At 44.6% G+C, this 26,448-nt stretch overlaps 3 protein-coding genes across 5 annotated transcripts in view; 1 reads left to right on the plus strand and 2 right to left on the minus strand.

Annotated features, from left to right (window-relative positions):
• Positions 1–6,965: 6,965 nt before the first annotated feature.
• DNAAF10 (dynein axonemal assembly factor 10) lies at positions 6,966–13,472 on the minus strand. Its single transcript, XM_048937984.1, has 8 exons — positions 13,149–13,472; positions 12,947–13,047; positions 12,214–12,344; positions 11,602–11,703; positions 10,358–10,473; positions 10,047–10,181; positions 8,645–8,742; positions 6,966–7,880 (listed from the first exon to the last, which is right to left on the minus strand). The coding sequence occupies exons 1-8, from the start codon at positions 13,470–13,472 to the stop codon at positions 7,673–7,675; spliced, it is 1,215 nt and encodes a 404-aa protein (XP_048793941.1). The 3' UTR covers positions 6,966–7,672.
• On the plus strand, positions 13,471–18,226 carry PNO1 (partner of NOB1 homolog). 3 transcript variants are annotated; one of them, XR_007375483.1, is made up of 8 exons: positions 13,471–13,656; positions 13,735–13,884; positions 14,440–14,523; positions 14,779–14,839; positions 15,378–15,495; positions 15,988–16,058; positions 16,300–16,991; positions 17,555–18,226. XR_007375483.1 is itself a non-coding variant. In XM_048937988.1 (7 exons), exons 1-7 carry the CDS (start codon positions 13,471–13,473, stop codon positions 16,365–16,367), a joined length of 738 nt encoding a protein of 245 aa, XP_048793945.1. In that variant the 3' UTR covers positions 16,368–18,226. The 3 variants fall into 3 exon arrangements, 1 of the variants encoding a protein (XP_048793945.1); XR_007375484.1 differs by having other exon boundaries at positions 17,558–18,226; XM_048937988.1 differs by having other exon boundaries at positions 16,300–18,226.
• PPP3R1 (protein phosphatase 3 regulatory subunit B, alpha) overlaps positions 18,059–26,448 on the minus strand; it is a 32,717-nt gene continuing 24,327 nt past the window's right edge. The window contains exons 3-6 of the mRNA XM_048937990.1: positions 23,532–23,708; positions 22,330–22,389; positions 21,265–21,449; positions 18,059–20,237 (exon numbers count right to left, since the gene is read on the minus strand). Coding sequence (XP_048793947.1) covers positions 20,190–20,237; positions 21,265–21,449; positions 22,330–22,389; positions 23,532–23,708 — 470 coding nt within the window. The 3' untranslated portion in view covers positions 18,059–20,189. The remainder of the gene's footprint in view (positions 20,238–21,264; positions 21,450–22,329; positions 22,390–23,531; positions 23,709–26,448) is intronic.

The raw sequence follows: 26,448 nt of genomic DNA on the forward strand, positions 1-26,448 counted from the left end.
AAAGCAGTCTACCACGCACAGAGTATTTGTTCTGATATTGTTCCAACACTGCATTTCTTCCAATTCATAGAATGGCTTGGGTTGGAAGGGACCTTAACAACCATCTGGTTCCAACCTCTGCTGTGGGCTGGTTGCCACCCAACAGACCAGGCTGTTCAGGGGCCCATCCCTGGCCTTGAAGGCCTCTAGGGATGGGGTACCCACAGCTTCTCTAGGCAGCCTTTGCCATGGCCTCACCAATCTCTGAGTACAGAATTTTCCCCAGGCTTCTAACCTCAGTCTCTCCTCTTCCTTTTAAACTAAAGTTTAAAACCATTCCCCTTTCCCTATCACTCGGGCTGTGTAAAATGTTGATGTCTCTCCTGTTTATAAGCTCCCTTAAATACTGGAAGGCAATGACATCACCCTGGAACCTTCTCTTCTTCAGCCTAGCTCCCTCAGCTTTAGGAGAGGTGCTTCAGCCCTCTCATTGTCTTTGTGCCCTCCTCTGGACCCACTCCAACATCCTTCTTGTGCTGAGCACCCCAGGCCCAGATGTAGAACTCCAGATGGGGTCTCATGAGGGCAGAGCAGAGGGGAATGATCACCTCTGTTGCTCTGCTGCCACCCTTGTTTTCATGCAGCCAGGATACCAGTGCCCTTCTGGGCTGCAGACAAACACTGCTGGCTCATGTTCAGGTTTTCATCCCTCAGAACCTCCAAGTCCTTCTCCACGGGGCTACTCTTAAGGAGTTCATCTCCCAGTCTGTCACATATCTGGGACTGCCTTGACCAAGATGCAACATGTTGCACTTGGCCTTGTCAAACCTCATTAGGTTAACGTGGGCCCTCTTTTCAAGCCTGCCCAGGTCCCTGTGCATGGCATCCCTTCCTTATATCAACTGCACCACTCAGCTCAGTGTCATCAGCAAACTTGCTGAGGGCACATATAATCTCACTATTTTGGTCACTGATAAAGATGTTGAAGAGCACTGGTTCTTAGACAGACCTCTGGGAGACACCACTCATGATCAGCCTCTGCTTGGACATAGAGCCATTGACCTCAACCTTCTGGCTGCAACCATCCAACCAGTTCTTTACCCATTGAATAGCCCAACCTTCAAATCCATCTCTCTCCAATTTAGAGGTGAGGATGTGGTGCAGAACCACATCAAAGACCTTGTACAAGTCCAGACAGATGACAGCAGTTGCCCTTCCTTTGTCCACTGATCACTCCATCATAGAAGGCCACCAGATTGGTCAGGCACCATCTGCCCATGGTGAAGCTGTGCTGGCTGTCTCAGATCACCTCCTCATCTCGCATGTTCCTTACCATTACTTCCAATCAGTTTGTAAACCTGTCATTTTTTTACAGCAATCTGTCACTAAAATTGCAAAAGTAAACAGTATTAGAAATTGAGGTTTTTTTTCTAAATGCTTTAGCATTCCACCATTCTCACTTGTCAGCTACTGTGCTTAGTAGAACCATGTATTTCATTCTCCAACTTCATTTTAGCATGAAACCTAGGACAACGCCAGGAGTAAATCAAAATTAGGACCCAAATTACTGTTGAAAATTTTAAGGACTTTTTCTTTGCATTTATTTACCTGCACATATCCCCTAAAGAGGCAGGGAATGGGGCTGGAAGACCCTTTGGTCTCATCTCATGTGGCTGCTCTTAGGTTTGCCATACATTCTGCAACAGCAGGATGTGGGAGGAAAAGAATGGGAATTTCAGGAAGAGAAAATACTGGTGGTTATGAAGATGCCATAGGTGTTACTGTGCTACTGCTCACTTCTGCAAGGCAGCAGAAAGGGTCTGCCTTCCTGCCTGGTTGTGTTACAGCACAAGGAAACATGAAATAGAGATTCTGTCAGCTCTGCAGGAAGATTGATGACTCAGAAAATGAAAGGTTTAGCATGAGATGCAAATGAACTGAACAGATTTTATTAACAGTTCTTATATTTTATTGTTATTTTTCATTGTTGTGGCAGTGCTGCCTAGAAACCTGAGGCTTATGGCACTCCAAGCCCAAAATACTCATAAAAAGATCATCTTTGTCTCAGAAATCATCTACAGAAGATAACAAAAAATGAAGAGGAAAAAAGCCTTTAATAAACAGAGGACATAAGTAATGTTGGATTATTTCTGATAGATGTGGGACAGGCTGGAGCAACATCCCAGCATAATCAGGGTCAGACAGTGGTGCAGTGACAGTAAAAGGGGTGCATTATGCCCTCTGAGATAAGGAAGAGATAAGAAGGTACAGCTTCCTTAGAACCCAGCAAAATCACAAATAAGAATTTAAGGCTTCGCACCATGCCTGTAGTCATTCACATCTGTGCAAAGTGAGAATAATGCAGCATTCACACTGTCATGGTAGAAATGTTCATGAAAACAAAATTTTGTTTTCCAAGACACAAATATTGCTAGTGGTGGGTTTTAATGCAAGAAAACCCTACCTGTAAGAGGAAGAACTGAAAGCTGCTTGGATTTGGAGACTTCACCATACTTAAAAGAAGCACTGTAACTGAGTCTGACAGTGAGCAACTGCTGCAACCCAACCTGGGAAACAGGCCGAGCTACTACCTCTGAATCACTACCACTGGAAATGGTCCCATCAGGTCTTGGCTGCTGTGCAGCTCTGTGAGACTGCCATTCTGCAGACCAATAGCTTCAGAGAGAGCCTTGAATGTTTCATAACCTCAAAAACCCAAGCAACCTAGGAGGGCTTGTCTGTGCTTGTTTTATTCATGTTGCTGATGGGCTTTTTCATTCAACTTCACTGCCACTCCTAAGGTCAGGGTTAATGTTGTGATTGGGAAATATCCTGAGAGGCCAGGCCTGCACGCTGACAGGAGAGGAAGCTGTTGTTGTGAGTAGAGAACCTGTCTGTGCATTCTGGACTGGCTGTCCTTACTGTCACATACAGAGGAGAGAACTTACAGGTGCCTCTGTGGTTCTGTAACCCAGCTGTGCCTGCACATGGACACAGTGACTAAAGATGGGCCAAGATTTACTAACATCCTGTAGGCAGGGAAATGCAGGCAGAACTTCAGGAGGTAAAACTGGAACAGGCACATCTGCTTCAGAGGCTGTAGCTGTACTAGTAAGCTAGGCAGCAAGGGGCTTGTTCTCTGCTAAGTTGGCATATCTTGTTAAATCCAGCTGGTCTCCTGAACAGAGAAGCCACATGCTGGCTGCCTGCTGGGAACAGCTGATGCTATAGACCTGCATCACACCAGCAAATTGGCTGCTTTAATTTTAACAAGGTAAATTCTCAAATACTGATATGATGCATCAATTTTCCAGAGTCCTTCCTTTTGTCTTATGTTTCTTTTGATGCTGGGTTTGAATACCTTCCATATCATAGCTGAACTCTGGAAAAAACAGACAACAGATGATACTTCACCCTCTTCAAAAGGACACTGTATTGTGGCTTCCCATACACAGTTAACACCTGTGATCCTCTGCTTAAAAGTCAATCCAAATCATGGCTTAAACCTTTACATATTTTTTTCCAGTGATGGAAAAAATACACCATAGACCATACATAGGCTCCCTGCATGGAAAACTCTGGGGGGCTGAAATACCCAAGGGCCTGTACAAATGGTGAAACTCAAAGTGACTGATTTGAAGGAAGAAATTGATGTGTAACAGCTGGGGACCTGGGTGACACCTGTAAAAAACTCTGTGACATTGTCATTGCCCATAAATAGATCCTGCCACATACATACGAGGATGATTTGCACAGGAAACAAGAAGTAGCTGCCATGAAGGTACGTTTACTACATGTGGCTGCTGATGGTAAATAAAACCATCAAAGCCAGTAGCACATTCCATTCCTGGACAAGGCTGGGGTTTTCCAGGGCATGCCTCAGTACTGCAGCAGAGGGGACTTGTGCATTTCATTTCTGCTGCGTTATGATTTTATTTAGAACGTGCTGCAGCTTTTCAGCCTTCAGGCTGCAGAGGTGCCAGTCTTCAGCAAGAGGGGGAGGGACTATAAATAGAGCAGCCTAGGCTGCCACGGGCTGCTTTTGGTCTGCTTGAGTTTCTTGTTTAGCTTGGGAAAAGCAGAAATCCAATGTGCCAAGGAGATGAAGGGCAGTACAGACACTGGCAGCAGAAGTTTCCTCCAACTAGTAACTATCTTCCTTATTTTCAGGTACACAAATATAGCTACTTATCTTTCCTGAGCAAACACAACGCTGTAATTCACCTGTGCTTTCCTCCAGCTCTCTTAGTTGTTTGTTGTTTGGCTTTTTCTAAGCAAACTTTCACCACGAAAAGCTGTCACACATTTCCCTGCAACACGCTTCTCATGAGGGAGTCCCATTCCCTACTTCTTAAAACAACAAATAAGATTAATATCGAAATTGAGCACTCAGAGGTAATATGAAGTTCATCTTTTTGAGTGCATGGAGCATTAAGAAGTGTTGTTTAATTAGTTTTTGCTGTTAGTCTGTACCACTATCATCTAGGCTCACTAGGAGTTCACCCTGGAGTTGCTCGTATAAGGAATGGAAATGGCTGCTGCAGGCCAAGTATATAATAAAAGTACATCAGCAAAAGCTCAGTGCTGCACTTGCCATTCTTTGTTTTTGCTTACTGACATCTATAGAGAGCTTTTTCTTTGCTCATTCTGTGCTTCACCCAGAATTACTATTAAAGAGGGAAACCACATTTCCCCCAAATTCTGCTGCTCAGCATGCCTTTCAGCAAGTAGATTTCAATTACAGCACAAAGCTAATGGAGCTTGTCTTTGAATGACACACTTTAGTCTCAAGAGCTTGACTTGCTTCTTTGAAGTGCCCATCCCTGGCTTTACAAAGAGAGCTACAGCCAAGACTGCAGAACAACAGTTCCCTCTACTCTCTTCCACCCAGAATACACCCTAAAAGGGACAACACTGAAAATAATTTCAGGATGCACCCTGTTGTGCCATGTATAGCAGAAGATGCATTACCTGTGTTAGATAGATATCTATTATACACACATGAGATATTACACTTTCAAGTAAACCATCAAGTCCAAGCGAAACTTTGCTCAAGTCTTTGCTTTCTGATAAATATTTAGCCTACATACCTTGAAAGAGCACTTGTGGGCCAACATACAACTAACATGCTACACAACCTGCCTTTTGCTTGCCAAGCCAGAATGAAACCTGCATACGTATCTGCACAAAGAAGTTAATGCTGCACAGTTTTGGCAGATGGACAGACCTCATTAACCTTTGCTCAGGGATCTCAAATTCTGGGCTCAGCCTTAGCAGCTCCAGTGCCTGCCCACAGAGTTGGAATGTTTCCTTGCCAGGGCATCCCCACAGTTCTGGCCACGCTGCAGGACCTTCCCACTGCCAAGCCCTGAGCAAGGCATCCCCTCCATGCAGGAACAGATGCTACTCATCAAACTTCAGAGCTCTTTTATTAGAAGGAAACCTTTGTTCCAATTTCAGATACCTCCTGGTTTGCTGCTCTCAGTTGTTGTGCTTTTATCTCCACTGGCTCTTAACAAATGCAGGACACAAAAGGCTCTGAATCTGAAGGCAGCCTAGAGCTGAGCATCAGCCTATTAAAACCATAGACTTTCACACGAGTTTACAGTCTATTGCAGTTTTCCTGCCAACCCCTAACTGCTACACAGGCATTCATGATTTCTCTGCTCCACAAGGTCTAATAGCCTGTGAGCCTTTTCTGCCCCGAGGTGCCGATCTTTTTCCTCAACTGGCTTAATCAATTAACATTCCTGGGAGTTAACAGGGACAATTTTGCCTCACTTCCATTTAGCTCAAACCTTCTTAGACCAGAAGAAAAATGTACAGTCTCTCAGTCCAGCCCTGCTCTCCCACAGACCCAAAGCAGCTGACTGACACAGCACAGGCTGTGAGTCTCATTTCTCTTTTAAATTTGTGACTTAGCTGATTCAGTTCAGATCCATCAGCACATTCAGACCATTAAGACTTGCCTTCCCCCAGCACGTGACTTGCTGCAGCAGAAAACTCATCAGCCCTCCAGCAAGCAGAGAAATAGCTTTGCTAAGATTTCAGAGCTATTTCCATGCAGTCTGAAGGCTCCTCACAGCACAAGCTCTGCACTCCTGCCATCTCTCACTACCTGACCCTGGCTTTAGCACGACCCCTCTGACAGAGCTCCTCACCTTTCAGCCCAGTTTCCTTTTCTAATTTCTACAGCCTCTGGCTTCCACACTTCCCTTATTTGCCACCAGCCCTACCTTACTGTCCAGCATTATGCAGTTTCCTTTTCTTCCTGCATCTTGCTCAGACAACAGCTGATGGCAGGACCAGCACAGACATAAGATCTCAGTGCCTCAGCAAAGCAGCCTCTTGTTTTCAGGAGCAGCCCATGGAACACTGGGCTTGAGAAGCAGGGCAGGTGACTCGCCTGAATTTATCAGATAGCAATTTCTCACTCCAAAGCCTGAGAAAGCAGAAATTCTTTGCAAATGGACACACCACACAGGAGCTTTCTTGTTTTTAGCATGGGCAAAGCTGTCGTTTTCCCACCACAATCTTGTTTCAGAAATAGTCAAATCCTTTTAACTGCGACTCGTATCTGTACAAACAAGCCAGCTGTGGGCTAATAACCAGACAAAGAATGTGATTAGTGAAACAAATTATGAACCACTCCTCTCAGTACACACACAGAGGGCAGTAAGTGGATATGCATGTGAAAAACAGCTGGCAGAAACATACTCTGTTCAGAGAAGAAGCATCAGGTAGGCAAGAGGAATCACAGAGAAGTTTAGGCACAATGACAGCAACAAAGCTATTCTGGCACGGTTGGTTTTGAAGAAATAGTGAATACTGAAGGTTGCCAAAACATTCTTTCAGTTTTTAAAACAGGGAGTTACCTTTACTAACTTCTGCTGCAAAACGATGGTCTTCCAAGGACTGCACAGTGTTCTCAGGAGCACAGTCCTTCTCTAAGTATCAAAATGTTTGAATAATATACTTGATTCATATTGAAACAATGCCTCAAATAATTTTATTTGTGGAATACAAAGTTAAAAACAGATATAAGAAAAAAAAAAAATCAACAGCACACTAAAAACTTATTACAAATCCAAACTAAAATAATAAAACAATGCATTTTGTGCAAGAGTTTAATTTGGATGCCATCTTCAACAAAAACTTTACACTGTTAAACCTGGATATTTAGTTCTCATTGTAGTTTCTACAGTGTATTAAAGAATTCTAAGTCCTTTAACAAACATTCTAACTAACAAATTCCAGTAAGCACAGAGTTTCTATGGAGGAAGCATATAGTAGCTTCCACTGCATGAATGCATATGGACATCACTACATACAAAACAGCCAAACAATTCCACAACCACAAATGGATTTGCATTGTGGTTAAACTGAACACAGGCAACTCATGTGATTGAAGTTACAGGTTGTGTTAATGGAAAGGCACGTTTCATTTTAATGTCAATTTACATTTCCAGAAGGTAAAAGTTCTATGCCCAAGAAAGTTTTCCCAAGTCATTGCAGCACAATCAAACAACTCTTAAGTGCATGTATCTCAACTTTCAATAGAAAGATCTGGTTTCTATTTCTTTAATCCAGTTCTAACAAGGGAGAAATTAAATTAAAAGCAGTAGGGCCCTCCCTCCCATATTTACAGACTGCAAACTATGTTGCTTTCTCATCAGAAACCCCAGTTTTCCTGTCAAACTTTGTTAAGCTTGGTAACTATCAGTACCCTCACAGTTTGGTCAAAGGCACCACAAACACACAGCCCCTTTTTGTCAGGGCTCCAGTCCAGGCTAGAAATCGGCTGTGTTGACAGAGTCACATTCTGCAAGAGGCTGACAGAACCTGCCACCCCCATCTCAGCTCCTTCCGAGTCCTTCTTTGAGCGCTGAGCCGGGTACTCACTGGCAGAAAGAAAAGTAAAACGTGCTCTTAGAGTTTGCTGAGACAAACAGCAATATCGTTCTGCTCTCAAAAGACCACTCAGAAAGGTCTCTGCTGTTCTCAAGGCAAATGTCTTCAAAATGATGAGCCATCATATCCAGGTAGAGCCACGCTGCGTATTTGTTAAGTATCTCATAGCAAAACAATGAGACAGAAGTTTTGAGTCCTGATATTTCTCTCCTATAGCCTTTTATCTTTCAACAGTGATGCTTTTGCCACAGGCAAACAGTTCCACCTCAGCTGCCCCCCCTGAAACTTGATGCATCTACTTCACTGCATTTAGGATGACTGAATTATTTTGCTATGTAGTGTGAGAAGACGCAAAGAATCATTGAAAGTCCAGGCTTTCAATATTTTTCTAAGTTATAATTGCTCCCATGAGAATTTTATGAAATCTATTTTCTTCTACTCAGAATTAACTGGGAATATAATTAGATCTTGATTACGTTAAGGAAAGTGAAAAGGGCTGATTTCAGTCATGCTGTTGCAATCCCATTCTTTTAGGAATTAATTCAGGATTCCAGATGAATATTGACACCAGAATCATTTTTCCTCTGTACTTGTAGCAGTAATTCTAACTAGAAGTTCTGAGCTTGGAAGTGGGACCCTGCATGCCATTTTTAGGACGATTCCTTCTTAAAACAATAACCGGTTGTTTTGTTTCTCATTCCCCCATTACAGACCAGAAGGTCTGTAACTATCCCTATCTGTAACCATCACTTACTACTTCCAGAGATGAAGGCTCCCAGCTCCTCCACTCGTCATAAATACATCTCTGTTCTGTGGGAGGTGCCGAACCTGCCATATGGTGGATTTGTGTGCCTAGGAAACAATCAGCATTGTACAGAAGTCATTTACAGCTGAGCTTTGCAAGAAGGGAAGCAAAAATGCACTGCAGTTACCTGTATGAAGAGACCTCCCTCCGCTGCAGGGGCACTGGAACTTTAAGGCCCCTTCCAACCCAATCCCTTCTAGGATTCTATGACTGCTGTACTTGACACTGGAACAACCATTCTGAGGTACCTTTCCTCCCTCCTGCCTTAACCTTGCTGTCATGGAACAGCCAGTTCCCAGGCAGAAAAAGCCCCACTCCCGTGCAGAGATAAGGCAGCAGCAGCCCTACCAAAGCCACCACACTACTTCAGCTTCTTCACGACCGGCCATCTGAGTATGGCTAAATGGGTCAAGTGGCTGTAAAAGCATGTCTGGAGCTTTGTAGAAGTACTCAATTTCCAGACTCTTAGGTGACATCATCACCATGAGGCTAATTTCACCCTCTGACATCTCTACATAACATTACTGTAAGTGAATGTACTACAAACACTGTGCAAACACAACTGAGCACCTAAAATTCAAATTTAAATCTCAGCCAGGCAACAGAAATCTGTAACATGCATGACCTGACCTGATGCACATCTGTCTACAAATGTCTGAAAGGAAACCTTTAAATGCAATTAAGGAAAGATAAGAACTTCCTCTTTCACAGTTTATTACTACAGACTCTAACTCAGTAAATACTTTCGTGCCATCTGATCAAAACAACGTCTTACCTGCTTTGCCTGGTGATGTGGAAAACAGTAAGTTAAAGATATTAAATGGAAACTCAGCCATAAGCCTCTCTCCATATGTCCTCACTTAATCACAACACTGCAAATCAAAAATGCTTGGTTCTGAAGGAAAATCAGTATTTCCAAGGCCCACATAAGGCCCATACAGGCAGGACAAAAACAAAACCACAAAAACATGTTCAGAGGGCTCCCTTTATTTCTGGATATATTTAAGATTTGAATCTGCTTGCTGATCACAATTTGATGCAGCCTGCAATGTACATGACCCCCAGTCTATGGGCACAGCTGAGTGCACAGAGCTGCAACAGGAGCCAAAGACCAGAGGAGCCCAAATAACAGGCTTTGAAAGAGAGGAAGCCCGAGGAAGCACTGGCATCAGGATGCATGGGAGTCCTTTCACTGCTTGCTCGAGGGCCATGCTATCACACAGCTTGCCCCACTAACCTGGGATCCCACTGCCTCCAAAGACAACAATTTTAAACCTGGGGTGCTTCCAGCTACTTAAGAGACAAACTTCTGTAATAGATGCTGCTAAAGAAGTTATCCACCTCCCCATACCTTCTCTGAAACAGAAGCAAAACCTTTAGTCGGGTGCTGAGTCCTCATATCGAAAACATGGAATTTTCCCTCCAGTGACGTGGCCACTAGCTTGTTCATATTCACATCTTTTCTGTCAAACTCCACGCTGCAAACCTGAAATAGAGAAATCAATACATGCAGCCACTGCTAAAAACATACATTTGTGTGTGTGGTTTGCAAATACATAGCTAACCATTGGTCATTCTTACAACAACACCAACTGGGCAGTAACACGACTGAAAACACACGCACAGAGGTCAGAGTGAAGCCATGTTCCCATGGCACCTTACCCCATTCTTAATGTTGGTCTCCCATCGCAGTGACATGGTTTTTAAGTCAAACAATTTAATGTCCCCATTGTCGTATCCAGCACAAACAACACGTTCCTCTTGATTGTAAGCATTGCCTGGACACAGAGACAGAATTAATCAAAATACAGAAACCCCTCTTAGGCTGTAACTTTGAGTTGTCTTAAGTCAGCAATTTCAACTTAGATTTATGCCAGCAAAGCATTACTATAGTAAGATTTAATGAGCAGGCTGTTTTTCAGGCCTGAAAGGTATCGAAAACACAGCTTCAAACCTGGCAGTCCTTTTCTTTAAACAGGGTCAACAAGTTTTCATTCCCCCTGCCAAGCACTGCCTGAGTTACACAGACTGCTTCACCTGCTGCAAACCATTCTCAGCAGTGCTGAGGAGACACTGGGTGTTACCACAGCCATCGCCAGCCATCTCAGCACTGCTTCCCAGCAGCCAGGCTCAGGGAGGCACAGCAGTGGCTGCCAGAAGTTCACCTGGATGGAGAGCGCAGAGTTTGGGATGGATGTGGCCTGGGCTCCAGCATCTGGAACTCAAAGGCAAATCTAAGGAAGTACGAGGCCACTTTTCTTTCCGTGAGTCAAAACAGAAGGCAAAGATCTCAATAGCAACAAGCACTGAAGCTGGACCTCCTTGCCAAGAAATGCCATCTCCCTGTTTTGTTATTATAAGCCATGCATGCATTAGCAGTTTGCAAAACTCACTGCCTGACTCTGGAAGCAGAAACAGAGCTAATCCAGAAACACCTGCTGGTGTACAATGCAAGCAGCTTGCCCTTTATAAAGGAAAAGTGCTGAGCACGAGTCAAGCACCTCTGCTGCCTTTATTTAGCTCTGAGGATTGTCACTTTAATTAATGTCTTAATGCTTGACAGTTGGAACTACACAACACCAGCTATTGGTTCTCCGTGCACAACCTTACTTAGACCCCTCCAGAACAAAACAGTTCCTTTGCTTTTACATTCCTAGACATAGAAATTTTCAATTCCCATGCTAGGGCTGTAAAAATGCCTATGAATAAAGCTTATCTGTGAAGCAATTGACCATAGATGGTAAGAAAATGATGCCTGAGCCAACTACCACAAAATGTGATGAACAGCCTTTAAAACACATTGAAAACACACAAATTTGGCAACACTGAACAACAAACCCTGCCTTCAGTAGTTTGATAATTGTCAAAATGCAGTCACATTAGAGGAGGCTGTTGTGACTGGTTACCAAAAGCCACAGTCCAGCAGTCCCTTTTGCTCTCTCCCTGCGCAGGTTCCATGTTAGCGACAGGAGTCTCCTTCTGCCGTGGGTCCCACACCTTCACAGTGCCTAAGGAGCAGGGCAGAGCAGTCAGAATGGATGCACCATTCTCATGTCCCCAGGCAAAGGCAGCCTGACCCCTCCAGACTGCTTCAATGTATAAGGAAAAGCGAAACAGGATAACAAACAGAAACAAAGGAAAATCACCTGGAAGGCGTAAGATCTCCATAGAGTCACAGAACGGCCAGGGTTGGAAGGGACCTCAAAGGATCATGAATCTCCAACCCCCCTGCCACATGCAGGGCCACCAACCTCCCCATTTAATCCTACACCAGGCTGCCCAGGGCCCCATCCAGACTCCAGCTGCTATTTTCTATTTATTCTGCTTTGTATTCCTTCTGTCTCTCACTCAGTGGCAAGAGTATCTTTAGCTGCCCTGCAGCTCCAAAAGCAAGGAAAGGAAACCCATCCCAAGCAGGGTTCAGTAGCACGGCTGGGCATGGCTGCCCTCCATCCCAGTGCCCACAGACCTCATCCAGGGATGATGGATGGTAAACTGAGCAGAGCTCACCCACTCACCATCTCGACTGCCCGTCACAATTTCTGGTGCACCTTCCCCAATTCCCAGGCCTCCTACACCATCTATGCTGTTAATGATTTCCTTGTGACCTTTCACAGAATACACGGGTATTTCGGGAGCTTCTAAATTCCTAGTGAGAAAAGAGCAGATAACACGGCGTCGCCTTCAGCAGTCAGCATCGGTGCAACAGCCCAGCTGCAGCCTCCCCACCAGCCCAGATCTCAGCACGGAATCACAGAATGGCCAGGATTGGAAGCGACCTCAGGGATCACAAGTCTCCAACCACTGCCACACGCAGGGCCACCAACCTCCTCATTTAATACCAGGCTGCCCAGGGCCCCATCCAACCTGGCCTTGAACACCTTCAGGGACGGGGCATCCACAGCCTCTCTGGGCAGCTGTTCCAGCACCTCACTGCTCTCATAGTGAAGAACTTCCTCCTGACGTCCAACCTCAATCTTCCCTCCCTCAACTTCAATCCGTTTCCCCTTGTCCTGCAGTTATCTACCCTTTCAAAGAGTTGATTCCCCTCCTGTTTGTAGGCTCCCTTCAGGTACTGAAGGCTGCACTGAGGTCACCCCGCAGCCTTCTTTTCTCCAGGCTGAACAAGCCCAGCTCCCTCAGCCTGTCTTCGCAGGGGAGGTGCTGCAGCCCTCGATCATCCTGCGGCTCTCCTCTCCAACAGCTCCCTGTCCTTCCTGTACTGCAGCACTCCGGACCCGAGGCGCTCACCAGATGCTGAGGCTGCCCGCGAAGTCCCCCGTTGCCAGGTGCCTCTGCTGCAGGGAGGCGGCCCCGAAAGTCGCGCATTTTATCGGCTTGGCCTTTTCGATCTGCAGGAACAACAACAAAAAAAAGGCAGGGTGGGCGCAGCGCCGAGGACCCCTCGACCCGGCGGGGCCGCCCCGCATCACCACCGGCTCTGCCCGCTCACCTCGCTGAGCAGCAGGAGCCGCCCGCCGCGCAGCTCGTAGAGCTGCAGCACGCCGGTGCCGCGCGGGGCGCTGCCGAGGCACAGCAGGCGGGCGCTGCGCGGCACCCACTTGCAGTCGAACACGGTGTAGCTCAGCGACTGCTGCACGTGCGCCACCACCTGCGGCCGCTCCGGCCCCGCCGCCGACATACCGAGCGCCGGAAGCGCCGCGGCCGCCGCGGGAAGCCGGAGGGAGGGCGGACCGGAAGCAGCCGCGGGCACTTCCGGTCGAGGGCCACGCGGCGGGTGGAGAGGCGCGAGCTCCGGTACGGCGGTCGTCGCCATGGAGACCGAAGCGGCGGACGAGAGCGGCTTCACGAGCGTGGCTTCCAAACGCGGGCGGAGGAAGCGGAGAGCGGAGGGCGCGGAGCCGATGGAGGCGGCGGAGGCGACAGACGCGGCGGAGGCGACCGGGCCGCGGCCCGGCAAGAGGCCCGCCTTCCCGCCGCTGCCCGTCGCGGCCCTGGGGGTGAGCGCGGGGCTGGGGGGAGCGGCTGGGCCGGGGGGATCCGCCCGTGTTCGCTGCTCACCGCCCCGCTGTCCGCAGGTGGGGAAAGGAGAGGTGAGGAGGGTGCCGGTGCCGGCCAACAGGTACACCCCGCTGAAGGAGAACTGGATGAAGATATTCACGCCCATCGTGGAACACCTGCAGCTCCAGATCAGGTTTAACTTAAAGACGAGGAACGTTGAGATCAAGGTGAGCGCTGCTCTGCGTATCGTCTCGTTCCTCTTTTCTTGTTCCTTATGTTTTATTGAACCCGTGTTTTGTGATCACCTGCTGAAACGCTTCCAGGATGCTGTCATTAGAGCCATTCGCCCTCCTCGAGGTGCCTCCGGTAATCACCCATCTCTTCGGTTTCTCCCTTCCCCCAAGCGTAGGCTGTAATAAGGATTCCAGAGGATCATCGTGGAACGAATCACAGGATGGTTGGGTTGGAAGGGCCCTCAGAGCCCGCTCAGTTCTACCATCCTGCCATGGGCCGGCTGCCCCCCACCAGCTCAGGCTGCCCAGGGCCCATCCAACCTGGCCTTGGGCACCTGCAGGGATGGGGCACCACAGCTCTGTGTGCAGCCTGTTGTTTTAAACACAACGTACACTGCTCGTGTCTTTCAATAGAAGACAACGCAGAAGTGGCATTACAGAAATGTGGCTTTGGCTTTCTTTTTTATGGCTAGCTTTTATCTCATAGATTTTCCAAGTCCTGACTCTATTTGCCCCTTCTTAATTTGGAAACATAACTTTGTTCTTCAGACCTGTCCGGAGACAAAGGACCTCAGTGCTCTGACAAAAGCAGCCGACTTTGTGAAAGCATTCATACTTGGCTTTCAGGTGGAGGTGAGTTTCCAAGAAGCCGGGTTGTGGTATTGCTTAAACTTGCTTGAAATCTTCAAGCACTACAGAAATTACATTAAAGAAATCAAAATCTTCACAGAGGTTTTCCATAATGTTTGAAATGAAGACCGATGTTTGATGCATCAAATAGAGATACATTACTGATGTGATCTGTTTGGGTGTCTAAAGAAAAACTTGGAACTGTGTGGTGGTGGTGTTGTAATGCTCACACTGATAACAGATTTCTGACTATTTTAGGATGCTCTTGCTCTCATCAGATTAGACGACCTTTTCCTAGAGTCATTTGAAGTTACAGATGGTGAGTAGTTTCTGCTGTGCTATTCAAGCAGCCCACATGCACTGCCTGAGCACATCTTTGCTCTTTTCCTCTTCTCCACGTGTGTCACTTAACCTTGGGGATCAGGAGAACCTTGGTGCCAATACACAGCATTACTATCTAGGTCCAGGAAGCTTGATCTCCCAGCACAAGCCTCCAGATTTTCATCCTTGAAACTGTCAGTTTTTCAGATCGTGCAATTGATTGGGCTTTTCTCATCACCAGAAATCTTTTTTTCAAGCTTAAATGTCAGAAGGAACGTTTTGGGGGAACACAAGTGTTAGACTTAAACGGGAACTGGGTTCTCTTCCTCTCAGTGCTGTGATAGCAGCAGGAAGCAGACATCACAAACATTCACGTGCTGCTGGGAGTCCCTGGAGATGATCTCAAGGAGAGCAGCACCTAAAAATGCTGTTTCAACATGTGTTGGTTGCATGCTTTTCCCTTTGTTTGAGTAGAGGAAACGTGACAGAGGATACACACCGCTGCTGCTTGACTGAGTGCTTTGTTCTCATTTTAGTCAAACCTCTGAAAGGAGACCATCTGTCAAGAGCAATAGGGAGAATAGCAGGGAAAGGTGGAAAAACAAAATTCACAATAGAAAACGTAACAAGAACACGGATTGTTCTTGCTGACTCGTAAGTACTGACATCCCTCCCGTCACAGTGCAATCCCTGAGCTAAGCCAGCCAGCTTGCAGGAACTGAGAGGGCTTAAGTTGCTGTAAACTCCTGTAAATCATTTGTCTCGCTGATGCTGAAAGTGCTGTTTTTCGTGAGCAGCGTTGGAGGGTTTGACCTTCTGTTCTGAGTATCGTGGGCACATTCAGAACTGCTTCCACGCAGCTGAAGAATTCCTTCCTGTGAATAACAAAGTTGAACCTTCCAACCCTGCAGCTGTCATTTCGCAGAGCTGCGACGTTGCAAACTGTAAAAGCGTATCCTTAAAAGGATTTAGAAGTGGAGAGGTTCTACCCTGTGGAGGATTTTTATGGTGACTGGAAAACAAACCAGTGAATGCAACTTCTGCTTGGTGTGCTTCAACTCCAGTGTGAGGGAGGTGCTATTTATTAATGACGTTCAGCACTGCATTTCTTACATTAACTGTTATTGCTTTGGCTGCTTTTTACAGGAAAATTCACATTTTAGGATCTTTTCAGAACATTAAAATGGCACGAACAGCAATTTGCAATCTAATTTTAGGTAAGTCCTGGTGCCTGACCTTCTCTATTACAGCAAAATAGGTTGTTTTGAAAGGTGCTTTCTGCAGTCTCACCTTGCCCCCTGCTGTGCCTGCAGCTGCATCTGGAGCAGGTAGCTTGCTGGGAGGTGGTGGTTGTGCCTGAGAGGAGGGGCTCAAATTCCCCACACTGACACAGATGTAAACATCAGAGCAGAACAGCATTTCTGTATCACATGTACTAAGATGTACTTTCTCCTGCAGGAAGCCCACCATCCAAAGTTTACGGCAATATTAGGGCTGTGGCCAGCAGAGCAGCTGAAAGATTCTGAGATGCAGTGGTGCTGCTTTACTGAGGACTGTGGCTGGGGAGCGTGGGTGCTGCGGGCACAAACTGTGCAGTCACAGAGGCTATGGAAGCACTCTGCCTTCTGCTGGACTGGGAAGCACAGAAGGAAAATGGGACTGTTTGTGCAGTCTGATATACTGCAGGCATACTGTCTGCTTTGATCACAATCTGTGTACAGCCATTAAAAGCTATTCTATAAATGATGAAACCGTATACTGAAGTATGGGTGCCTGATTTTGCTTTATTCTCAAGCCAAAACGTGACTGAGAGTAACTTTCTGATTGCCCAAGTACTGCAAGACCGTTCACAAGACTTGAGAAAGCCTCGAAGTCTGGAGCTGAAAGCAGTCAGCAGCATTAAGTGTTCATAACCACAGACCAGTCAGCATCTTTCTGTAAAAAGGAAGCTCCCGTTGCAGTGCTGAGAGCAGGCTGCTGGAAGAGAATCTGCTACTGCTGCAGTGCATCACAGGAAGAGACAGTGTGAAGGCCAGGAGGGAAACAGCATCACTGCACTCAGCTTCAGAATCTGAGCTTATCTGGATTCCTGTTTTGTTCTCAGGAATGATCTGCAGGGGCATCCGAGTAGTGATGCTAAGAACCTCCAGGTAAGGCTGTGTCCTGGCAGGGCCCGTGCACTGGAGCACAGACAGCTGCCGGTGCTGCACGTCCTCCCTCTTAAAATGCTGCCTGCAGCAGTAGAGACTGCGCAGCCTGGGCACCTTATTGCTGCCCCTCCCCACTTAAACTCATTACCAGGACTTACGCAAAGCAGCTCAGTTTAGGTCTGTGAATCAAAACAGAAAGTGAAATGAGATCCAAAAAACATCAGCAAATTGAGGAGGTGTTTCTCAATGTTTGAGTTAACTGTGCAGCACATTACAGCTGGATAGTACTTACGTAGCCTGGTAACGTTTTTACAGCCAAATAAATTCAAGCCTTCAATCACTAATGGATTTAAGATGTGCAGAGCTGTCTGAGTTCCCTTTAGTTACCTGTGAAGTCTGATCTGTACTGAGAAGAGGGTCCAAGGTAGCTCAAGGAAAAGCAGTGCACTGCCCCAGTAGCAGTTTGTCCATTCTCTGTACATCAGTTATGTCAGTGAGCTCTAGAGGCAGGAGGGGAAAGCGGGGTGTGGATGTAGGAAAGTGATTTAATCTTCCTCCTACAGCAGGTGTGTGCTGACACTGACCTGAGCACAGGGCTGCAAAAGGCAGCCCAAACCAGGAGGGAGGCCCCCACACCTTCAGAGGCTGCCTTTAGGGTGCAGGAATCAACAGGATGCATGAAAGGCAACAGCAAACAGCTCCTGGGCTGCTTCTGTGAAGGGATTTCACCACCAAGGACTGCCTTCACCAGCAGAGGTGATTTGCCTTGAGAAAGGAAGCTGGCTGTTTCCACCTGCAGTAAGGTTAGAGGTTTGTGTTTGTTTTCTAACAGCACAGCATCAACCATTGTGAGTTTAGCCCCACTTATCCAAGGTGTTTGATCTAAGTAGAGATTCAGATGGGCCTTTAAAAAAAAATACAGGAGTTGTCTGGAAACACCTGAACAAAGCCTAGGGGTGCTCAGCTAAGGGACAAACACTCTGAGCAGCAACTTGCTCCTAGAGCAGGGCATGGAGCTGCCCTAGGTTTATTGGGGAGTGTCCAGGTAAGTACTGAGGCACCCAAACCAAGGTTCAAATATTTTATTTTGTATTCATATAGTATGAAGGTTCTTATAGTTCCCACAACATATGATGTAGCATGCAGAGGAAAAACTAAACATTCAACAGAAATCATTTTTCCCCACACAAACTAAAAAAAAAAACCAACCTCATCCCTCCCCTTCCAATCCCCCCTGAAGGAAATAACGGCAGCACTAATTTCTATACCAACAGCCCAGATATGCACAAGCAAGTAAGAGAAATCAAAAGCATCTGCTAAAATGTTTGTAACAAATACTTATGTACAAAAAATTCACAAAAGACCAGTTCCCCCTTGAAGCAGAGCACATGGCAGTTGACACTGGAACAGATACAACCACTGGCTGGGATTATAAGCCACGTACTGATCCAGAGGAAGAAAGTTACACGTAGTGGAGATTTTTGTTTTGAACATTAACATTTACCAAAGTTTGGCAACATTATCGTTTAAATTATGCAAATTATGTAAACAAGAGGAACATTTCAAATCGATCTACATGCAAAACTTCATGTCATGCAAGGACACCAAGCACCTGGATTTCTCTCACAGACAGAGCCCATGGATGTGCAGCACTCAGTCGAAGGAACAGCTATGGCAGACAGGTGCTCGATAGAAGTAGATTCAGACAACCTGCACTTTCCAATGCTGATTATAAAACAATTCTTTTTTAATAGAAAAACTACTATACAGGAAAGATGTACTGTCCTAAAAAATCTAGCAAATGTTTTTCTTCCAGCCAATAGTACCATTGCAGAAAAGGGAAGGGATGATATAAAGTTGTAAAACATGGCTCGCTACTTTTATATCACACAAATACATCAAGTTACCCTCGGTTACAAATTATGATATGGACAAGTCTAGAAAAGAAAAAATTCTCCAGGCAAAGGACTGGAGAACTGCAAGAGGTATCAATTTAGAGGGCATGAAGTTTTCCTCCTCTGTGGCATAGCTTAACAAGATTTTTGCCCGTATGAATCCCATATACATACATATATATATAAATATATATATATATATATATATAAAATATTACCAGTTATTTATGCTACCTGTAACGTTCTTTAAATGCAGAGGGGAAACTATCACAGCTGAAACAAGAGAATTTAAGTGGCAAAAACGCTTTATAATCTACGTCCTGCATAAAGTAAGTAGATGGGGATCCTGCAGTTACACAGACCCTACTTTCATTAAGGTAAGCACAAGAGCAAATCAATGTGTCTAACACCTTGAGCAGCCGTGTCTAAAATGACTCCAAAACAGCAGGTGAGCATAAACTTGGGACAGCTGTGACCACCCCCAGTCGCTAGGTGACAAAATCTAGTGGCCATCGAAGCGTTCTGCACTTACTATTTGCACACGAGGGCTGGTTCTTGGCAGTAGCATTAAACTATATTAAGTAGAACTGTACTGAGTTATTTAGCAAAGAGACACAGTCCCTGGTAATATATTAACAGGTATAAATAAACTTAGTCTCCTGTGTTACAAAACATGTCATTAAGGTAAATTAATCAGAAGCGATGCTTTGTCAGCCAGTCAATATATAGAAACATCTGAACAGTCACAGGAAAAGGAGAAGAGTTGACCTAACACCCAGTTAAAATTTTACATTCTTCTACTATATATATAAAACTGTGTGAAATAAAAGTAAGGATGTATATCCATATATTGAACTGTTAATATTCTGCTTGGCACTTTGTACTCTAGTTTCGTTTCTGAATCAAGTATATTAAATTAAAGCCCACCTAGCTACTACATATAGAAAGCTACATATATATCTATATATAAATACACACACACATATATATATATAGATAGATATTTCCTTGTTATAAAAGATGAAGAAAAATAAATTAAAAAGCCAACCCCTTCCCTTTCTCCACCACACTGATATGCTCTTTCCATCTTTGCTGTCCTTCAGACTTTAAAGTGCTACACCGAGTTATTGAGAGAATCAAAGTTCAATAACACTTAGTTGGCTTCACGAGGCTCATGTTGGAAAATGTGGCTTCACAGAGAAAAATACTTCCATTTAAATACACAGAGAGCATTGCTGGACGTCTTGAGCAGATCTTCAGAGATGGAGAAGAAAGCAAAAGTGTTGGGTGGTGCCCTACAGAGTCACACATCTACCACCATCTTTTTGTGGATATCTAGGCCTCCTACGACCTGGGAGAAAAACAAGCACTTGTAAGCAAGTCAGAAGGGAAAGTCAGCAAGACAGAAAGTGCACGCTGCATTCAGAAGACACATCTGTGCCTACTGCACTCACTATACTTCCATATCCTCTCCAGTCTTATCCACGTTTCCCAAGAGCAGTGTGCAATGCAGACAAATTGTCACCCAATGTAATTACACGGCACCAGGAACACCATCAGCCCAGCAGAACACTGCAGCTGACACCACTTTGGTTTCTCTCCTCCTCACCTCCTGTCCTGACTTTGTATTGTGTTTCCACAGCTTGGCTGAAATGCCGTCTTCTAGAACAGCATTTAAAGCAGTGCATCTTTGAAAGGGGAAGTTAGGAGCCCTAGCAAAGCGGCATTCACCAGTCTCAGGATGCGCCTGCTCGTCCTTCAAGAGCAGAACTCTGTGTTACTCTCCCCATAAGTGACACAAATCCCACCATCCTGGCCTTTGTACAATCCCTGCCTTCTGCAGAGGGTGATAATCTCCCCAGGCTCTCTCCCTGCAGAAAGATAAACCTTTCTAAGGGGTGATTTGGAGCAGGCACCTACTTTAGAGATGGGGAGATTAACCTGAGGTTAACCCCTGCCGAACGCTCCAGCTACCACCTCTGAGAGAAGTGTTTTAAAGAGACACCTGCTATAAAACACTGTTCTTACAGTTTCCAGGTAACTTGAAGCATTTCTTCACTCAGCAGGCTGAGTATGCTTGCCCACTGCTCTTGATTTTTTCACTCAGTCTATTCTGTTAAGCAGCTGGAGACTGTGAGAACAACTGAAAGCTCTGTTTCTTTTTTATCATTGAAAACAGATAAATCCAACCCCCTGTGAAAAGCCAGTAAATTGCAAGTTATCTTTAAAGCTGCTTTTTTCTTCACCAGCACGAAGACTTGAATCCAACATACATCCTCATAGCAAGCTAGCATGCATCTCTGTATTAAAAAGTGTTAAGGTCTGCTCTTGTGTTCAGTCCACCATACCAAACTGAGTTTTCCTGAGAGGTTACTTACAGCACAGAATTCTTCAAAGGATATTCTTCCATCACCGTCCTTATCTGCATTAATTATGGTTTTATCTACAATTTGCTGTAACTGAGTGTCTTTGAGATTGTTCCCCACCATCATCTTCAGCACCTGGAAGAGCTCACCATTTGAGATGTAACCATCTTTGTCCATATCGTAGATGCGGAAAGCAACTGCAGAAGTGAAACACACATGAAAAAAAACTTTCAGCAACAAATGAGGTCAGGGGAGAGCGATACACATTCAGCAATACACCAACTGAGAGAAAAACACTGCATTTTAAGTGAGTGTGAGCTTCCTGAAAACCACAGGACACCAAAAACTATATAGTGAATGGGACTGCTAGAGAGCTTGGAGGAAAATAGCTCAGAAGTGTTAGTTAAGACTCTTTTAGTAATAGGACTCTATCAACACTAAACTGGCAAATCTTCACTGTCCCAATTAAAGTGCCCAGGTACCCAGGTCCATTTGCAAGGGAGACAAAAATTACAACAGATGAATCAAAACCTCACCTGGTTATTTTGCTGCAAACTATTTCATGTAAGACTACATCTGTTTTCAGCATTTCGATATAGCAAATTTCTTTCCTAAACTTATATTGTGTCTCAGTTACTGCAGGCTGCACCCATGACTGAACCCATCCCCTCCTCACACCAAAGGCTGGGTCACGAGTTCCTGAGATGCACTTCTCAAACAAGATGAGCACAGTGCTGTTGTACCAAACTACCAGAAATCCATTGTGTTTTTAAGCTCCTGTGAAGTACAACACACTGTTAACAGGTCTGTGAATTAAGTATCCTTAAATGTTTTTGACTTTTTTTTTTTTCAATATGGGAAGCAACTGAAGATACTCAACCTCCTGAGCTCTCCCTGCAGAAAAGAGTGCTGCCAAATGCTTCATACTAATGAAGTGATCAAGAACTTCCCAACCACCACAATGGTTTACCACTATGAAGATGACTCCAGCCTTGCTGTTTTCTTAGTGTTACCAAACAAGAGTATATTTTGGAGGTGTCAAGTTTTGTTTAGGAAAAAAGAAGTCGAAATACTTACACCTCAATTTCTGTTCCTTATCTCCTTTGACACTGAACTGGGAGACTCCTTCTATAAATTCTAAAATACAGTACAGAAAGTAATTTAAAAAAACAGTGTATTTTTAAATAAACCACAGAAAACTTCACTATGCAGAACTGATATTGACAGCTCCCTGCTCCCACCCAAGAGAAGCAGCTCTTGGTAATTCCTTTAATCACAGCTCACCATCACACACAGCATAGCACGATCTTTCCTCACTGCCTCTTTTTCACAAGGGAATTTTGGACAACACACAGCACTTGGATACAAAGGAAAAAGCCACAAGAAGTCAATGTTTCAGATACTCTGTAATTCTCCCTAGAGAAGTATGAGTGGGTTTGTAAAGTCCAACTCTTTGGCTTTAGCAGCTTTTTCCATATTCATTAACATTTCAGAAGTCAGCTCTGTTAATAAAAATGAGATTTATTAACACTGTCCAAATAAAAGCAAAAAAAACCATGAGCAACCTTTTCTAGTGATGAGCTGTAAGAGGGATCTGTATTAGCTCAAATGGATGTTGGATGTTGCCACTTCTGAGAGTCAGAGGCTGTTAAAGTACAAGTGAGGACTTCTGACCTGCTATCTATTTAAAGAAATATTTAAGATACATTCTTTGACTTAAAGTGAAAACATTTGTTTTCCATTTGAAGTGTCTGTCTAAAACCATTAGAAAGACAACTCCCATGAAGGAGATGTCAACAGAAAAATGTGGACCTCTCACAATTCAGAGAACTGTTCTGAAAATAGTTCAGAAGATCTCAGAGCAGGTTTACAAGTACAACTTGTGCACAGACACCACATACCATCTAGCCCACTTGTTCATCGTTTCCTCAGCCCAAGAATATACTTTAGCTAGCATCACAACTGCAAGTCTGAATGAGTGCATTCAAGAGTCACTGAATGGTACTCATTAAGCAGAACAACCCAGAAAGCTCTGTTACTGAAGACATTGTCCTTTTGAGCAGCATTTTGAGCAGGAGCTGCCCAGGCACGCTAAAGAATCTCGCTGACTTGCACAGTTGTGCTGACACTCGAGGTATTAATTCCTCATGGAATTATTTTCTTATTCTAATTAACAAGTTGTTTTCGCCCATCCATTTTCTACTGAATGTACATCTGGTTCCAAGGCTCCAGGAATTCTGATAAAATGCCCCCACTTTTCACAAAGCATTGCATCTTACCTTTGAAGTCCACCTCTCCATTGCCATCTGTGTCAAATATATCTATTACTCGCTGTACCAACGGGTTCTGTTGCAATTCAGGTAAAGACATGAACTCTTCCACACTCAAGGAACCAGAATTGTCCAAATCAAGCTTCTTAAATCTCTTTCCTAGCCGTTTAATCTCATCAGCATCAACTGAAAGGAAAAAAAACACCTATTCTCAGTAAGGCTTCCCAGTAACCCCTCTGGCAGTTAAACTGCTCTCTGACCAGTATCCTTCCTACAGCATTACAACTACTTACTGTTTGCATGGAAGGTTATGAAGACAATCTCAATCTCTGAAGACAAATACAAGCTTCTCATTTGAATCAGAACTTACCTTTTTTCCTCCCTGCAGCAGCCATAGCACAGTCAGACAGCCCTGTGACTCACTGAATGCCACGTGCTGACAGAGCACTCTGAAGGATTGCAGGTACTTAGCTCATTCTGAGGCAGGCGGCTCTTAGGAGTGCCAGGTATGAAGAAATTAAGAAAGAGAACCCACATTTTCTTAGGAGCTAGCATTATGCTTACACTGGACTGACATATAAACACTGAAGAGCAAACAGAAGCTATCACCTATGATGTGTATAATGCACTGACCCTCTCTTGGCAGACCAGTGAAATCTCACTTCCAATCTTTATGGAAAGGATAGCACTGACTAGAATTGGAAGACTTGCTTCCTAAGCAACCTCAAATGCTTCATAGTTTGCAATTCCACTGGAGAAAATCAAAACAGTCCACAGTCCTCAAAACCATATAAGCAATGACTGAAAATGAAGCCTGCAGCAAGTCCTGAGCACGCTCTAAGCTGAGCTCACGAGCACACATACAGTCAGCCCCACACTGCTACAGCTTTGCACTCTCTTATTACGCTCAACACAGACTGAAGTGATTCTGCCTTCACACTGAGCTGCTCCAGAAGCCAGAGAAGGTCTCCCTAAGCTGTGCCAAAGAAAGTGAGCTAGGAATGTATTTTACCTGAAGCTGGTCTGTAGCTGTAACAGGACCTACAAATATGAACTCAACAAGCACACTTTGTTGGGGCATTCAGCAGAGACCGACTCACAGCACACAATGCCAACAAGCGGCTCTGCACTGAAAAAAGATGATCATAAGAACCACAGGTAAAAGTTAACTGCAAATGCACAACTGATTGAACACAAAGTTACAGAACTGCAGTGCTTAAGAGAAAAAGCACTACTACTTCGATTTTGAGGGTGATAATCAGAAGGATTTTTTTCTTGAAGAAGGAAAGATATTGGGTACCTTCTTAAACAGTTGGAATTAAAAAGCATACAGTCATATTTCAGTGACTTTTTGTTTACATAAAATAGCTTTCAAAATAAAATCAGTAAATAATAAACAGGGCTACATTCATTCACAATATGACTTATTTTAAACATGAAGAGTTTTTGTCTGTCCTTTCTCCCTTCAATTCAGTCATCAGCTGTGACAGTTCTCTCCTGCTGAGCTACTGAAGGACTTTGTTTCCTTGGCTTTTAAGGAAAAAAGAATAATCCAACAGATATGTATAGGAGCAAATTCCAATAATATCCAATAATTTTTTGTTCAGATTTCCACTATAGATACACACACACACACCAATCATCACCTGTGTGTTCCCTCCTTACCAGGCTGCTTTTCCTTCAGTATTTAGCAGAAGGCTGACTTCCTAAAAACTTCACACAGCAATCACCAAGAACTGACTTCAATTATCAGAGACTGAAAAAATCCATCAATAAATAAGCAAATATTTCTTTCCTTCTGTTACATCTCCTTACAGGCTGATGCTCACACAAACACCCTGAAGCTGCGAGGCACAGATAATGCAGACACAGCGCAGGTATTTGAACCAGAAGGACTGATGGTGGCAGCAGTAGGCAGCATTCTACAACACTCAAGCTCAGGTGCTGAGGATACAGAAGAAAACACTGGGCAATCCAAAGAGGTCCAAGTCCACGATAGTGTAAACAGGATGATACAATCACTGAGCAAAATAAGGAGGACCAGGCTTCGTTTACATCACTTGAGGCAGAGCTTGCCTGTGACTCATCGCAGTGATCTGAGCTCCCTTGAGCTGTGGTGCAGCGAGCCTTCCTCTAACCTCATGCTCAACTTTGCCTTTTTTGTGCTCTGCTCCCCAGCTGATGTAAGGCTCTGCTGCGTTTCCTCTACTTGCAAGCAGCCAGGCATCCCATCAGATTACCATGCCTTACAGAAGGACTAACAGGCAGAAATAATACCTGCTAAGCCATTTTCTTGAAAGGGCTTTGCTGGCAGTTTGCTAAAAACATCAAATAATTCTACTTTAAAGCATAACATTATTTATGTCTGTTTCATAATCAATTCTGAATTCTTTTCACACCTTGTAACTAAACAAGAGTATTTTCAAATGACTCATATCTTAGCATTCAGATTCCAGAGCCAACCAGACCTGCTTCTTATCCTGAACCCATCTGCATGCATTCAGAAATGTGACAAATAGGTTGAAGTGCAACAACTACACGCTTCCACAGACCAGCACACAATGACTGTGCAGCTTCATTTCAGCACAGCAGCTGTATCTTTTAGCTGCTCACTCACTCCTATGTTCACACCTACACTGAATGTAACCCTTCTCGCTAACACCGAACCTTGGGGACGATGATTCACCCCTGTGCACGTGTGTTTCTTTTTGAAAGTTTGTTTCAAGCTGTAACTCACATTGCTGATGCTCAGGCAGTATTATAAAGAGTTGGCAACCCCTAAAGCTTCACTAAAAGCAAATCTCAGGTGCAACATACCCTGCTTTAAAAACAAAAGTTGGTTTTTCAGTGAAAGTAAAAGAGCACATGCATGGTCAGATTGCTAGCAAGTGAAAGCTGCAAGTAAAAGAATACCTTAAGAATACAG

The sequence above is a fragment of the Lagopus muta genome, chromosome 2 (genome assembly GCF_023343835.1).
Source record: "Lagopus muta isolate bLagMut1 chromosome 2, bLagMut1 primary, whole genome shotgun sequence".
NCBI lineage: Eukaryota > Metazoa > Chordata > Aves > Galliformes > Phasianidae > Lagopus > Lagopus muta.

Excerpts from the sequence above, each read along its gene's own strand:
- PNO1 (XM_048937988.1), top strand. The coding sequence starts at position 13,471 with ATGGAGACCGAAGCGGCGGACGAGAGCGGCTTCACGAGCGTGGCTTCC. Across the intron at positions 13,657-13,734 it reads TGCCCGTCGCGGCCCTGGGG|GTGGGGAAAGGAGAGGTGAG; the intron begins GTGAGCGCGGGG and ends CGCTGTCCGCAG. Across the intron at positions 15,496-15,987 it reads CGGATTGTTCTTGCTGACTC|GAAAATTCACATTTTAGGAT; the intron begins GTAAGTACTGAC and ends TGCTTTTTACAG.
- DNAAF10 (XM_048937984.1), bottom strand. The coding sequence starts at position 13,472 with ATGGCGACGACCGCCGTACCGGAGCTCGCGCCTCTCCACCCGCCGCGT. Across the intron at positions 10,182-10,357 it reads AGACCAACATTAAGAATGGG|GTTTGCAGCGTGGAGTTTGA; the intron begins GTAAGGTGCCAT and ends TCTCTATTTCAG. Across the intron at positions 7,881-8,644 it reads AGCCTTCATCTCTGGAAGTA|TGAGTACCCGGCTCAGCGCT; the intron begins GTAAGTGATGGT and ends TCTTTCTGCCAG.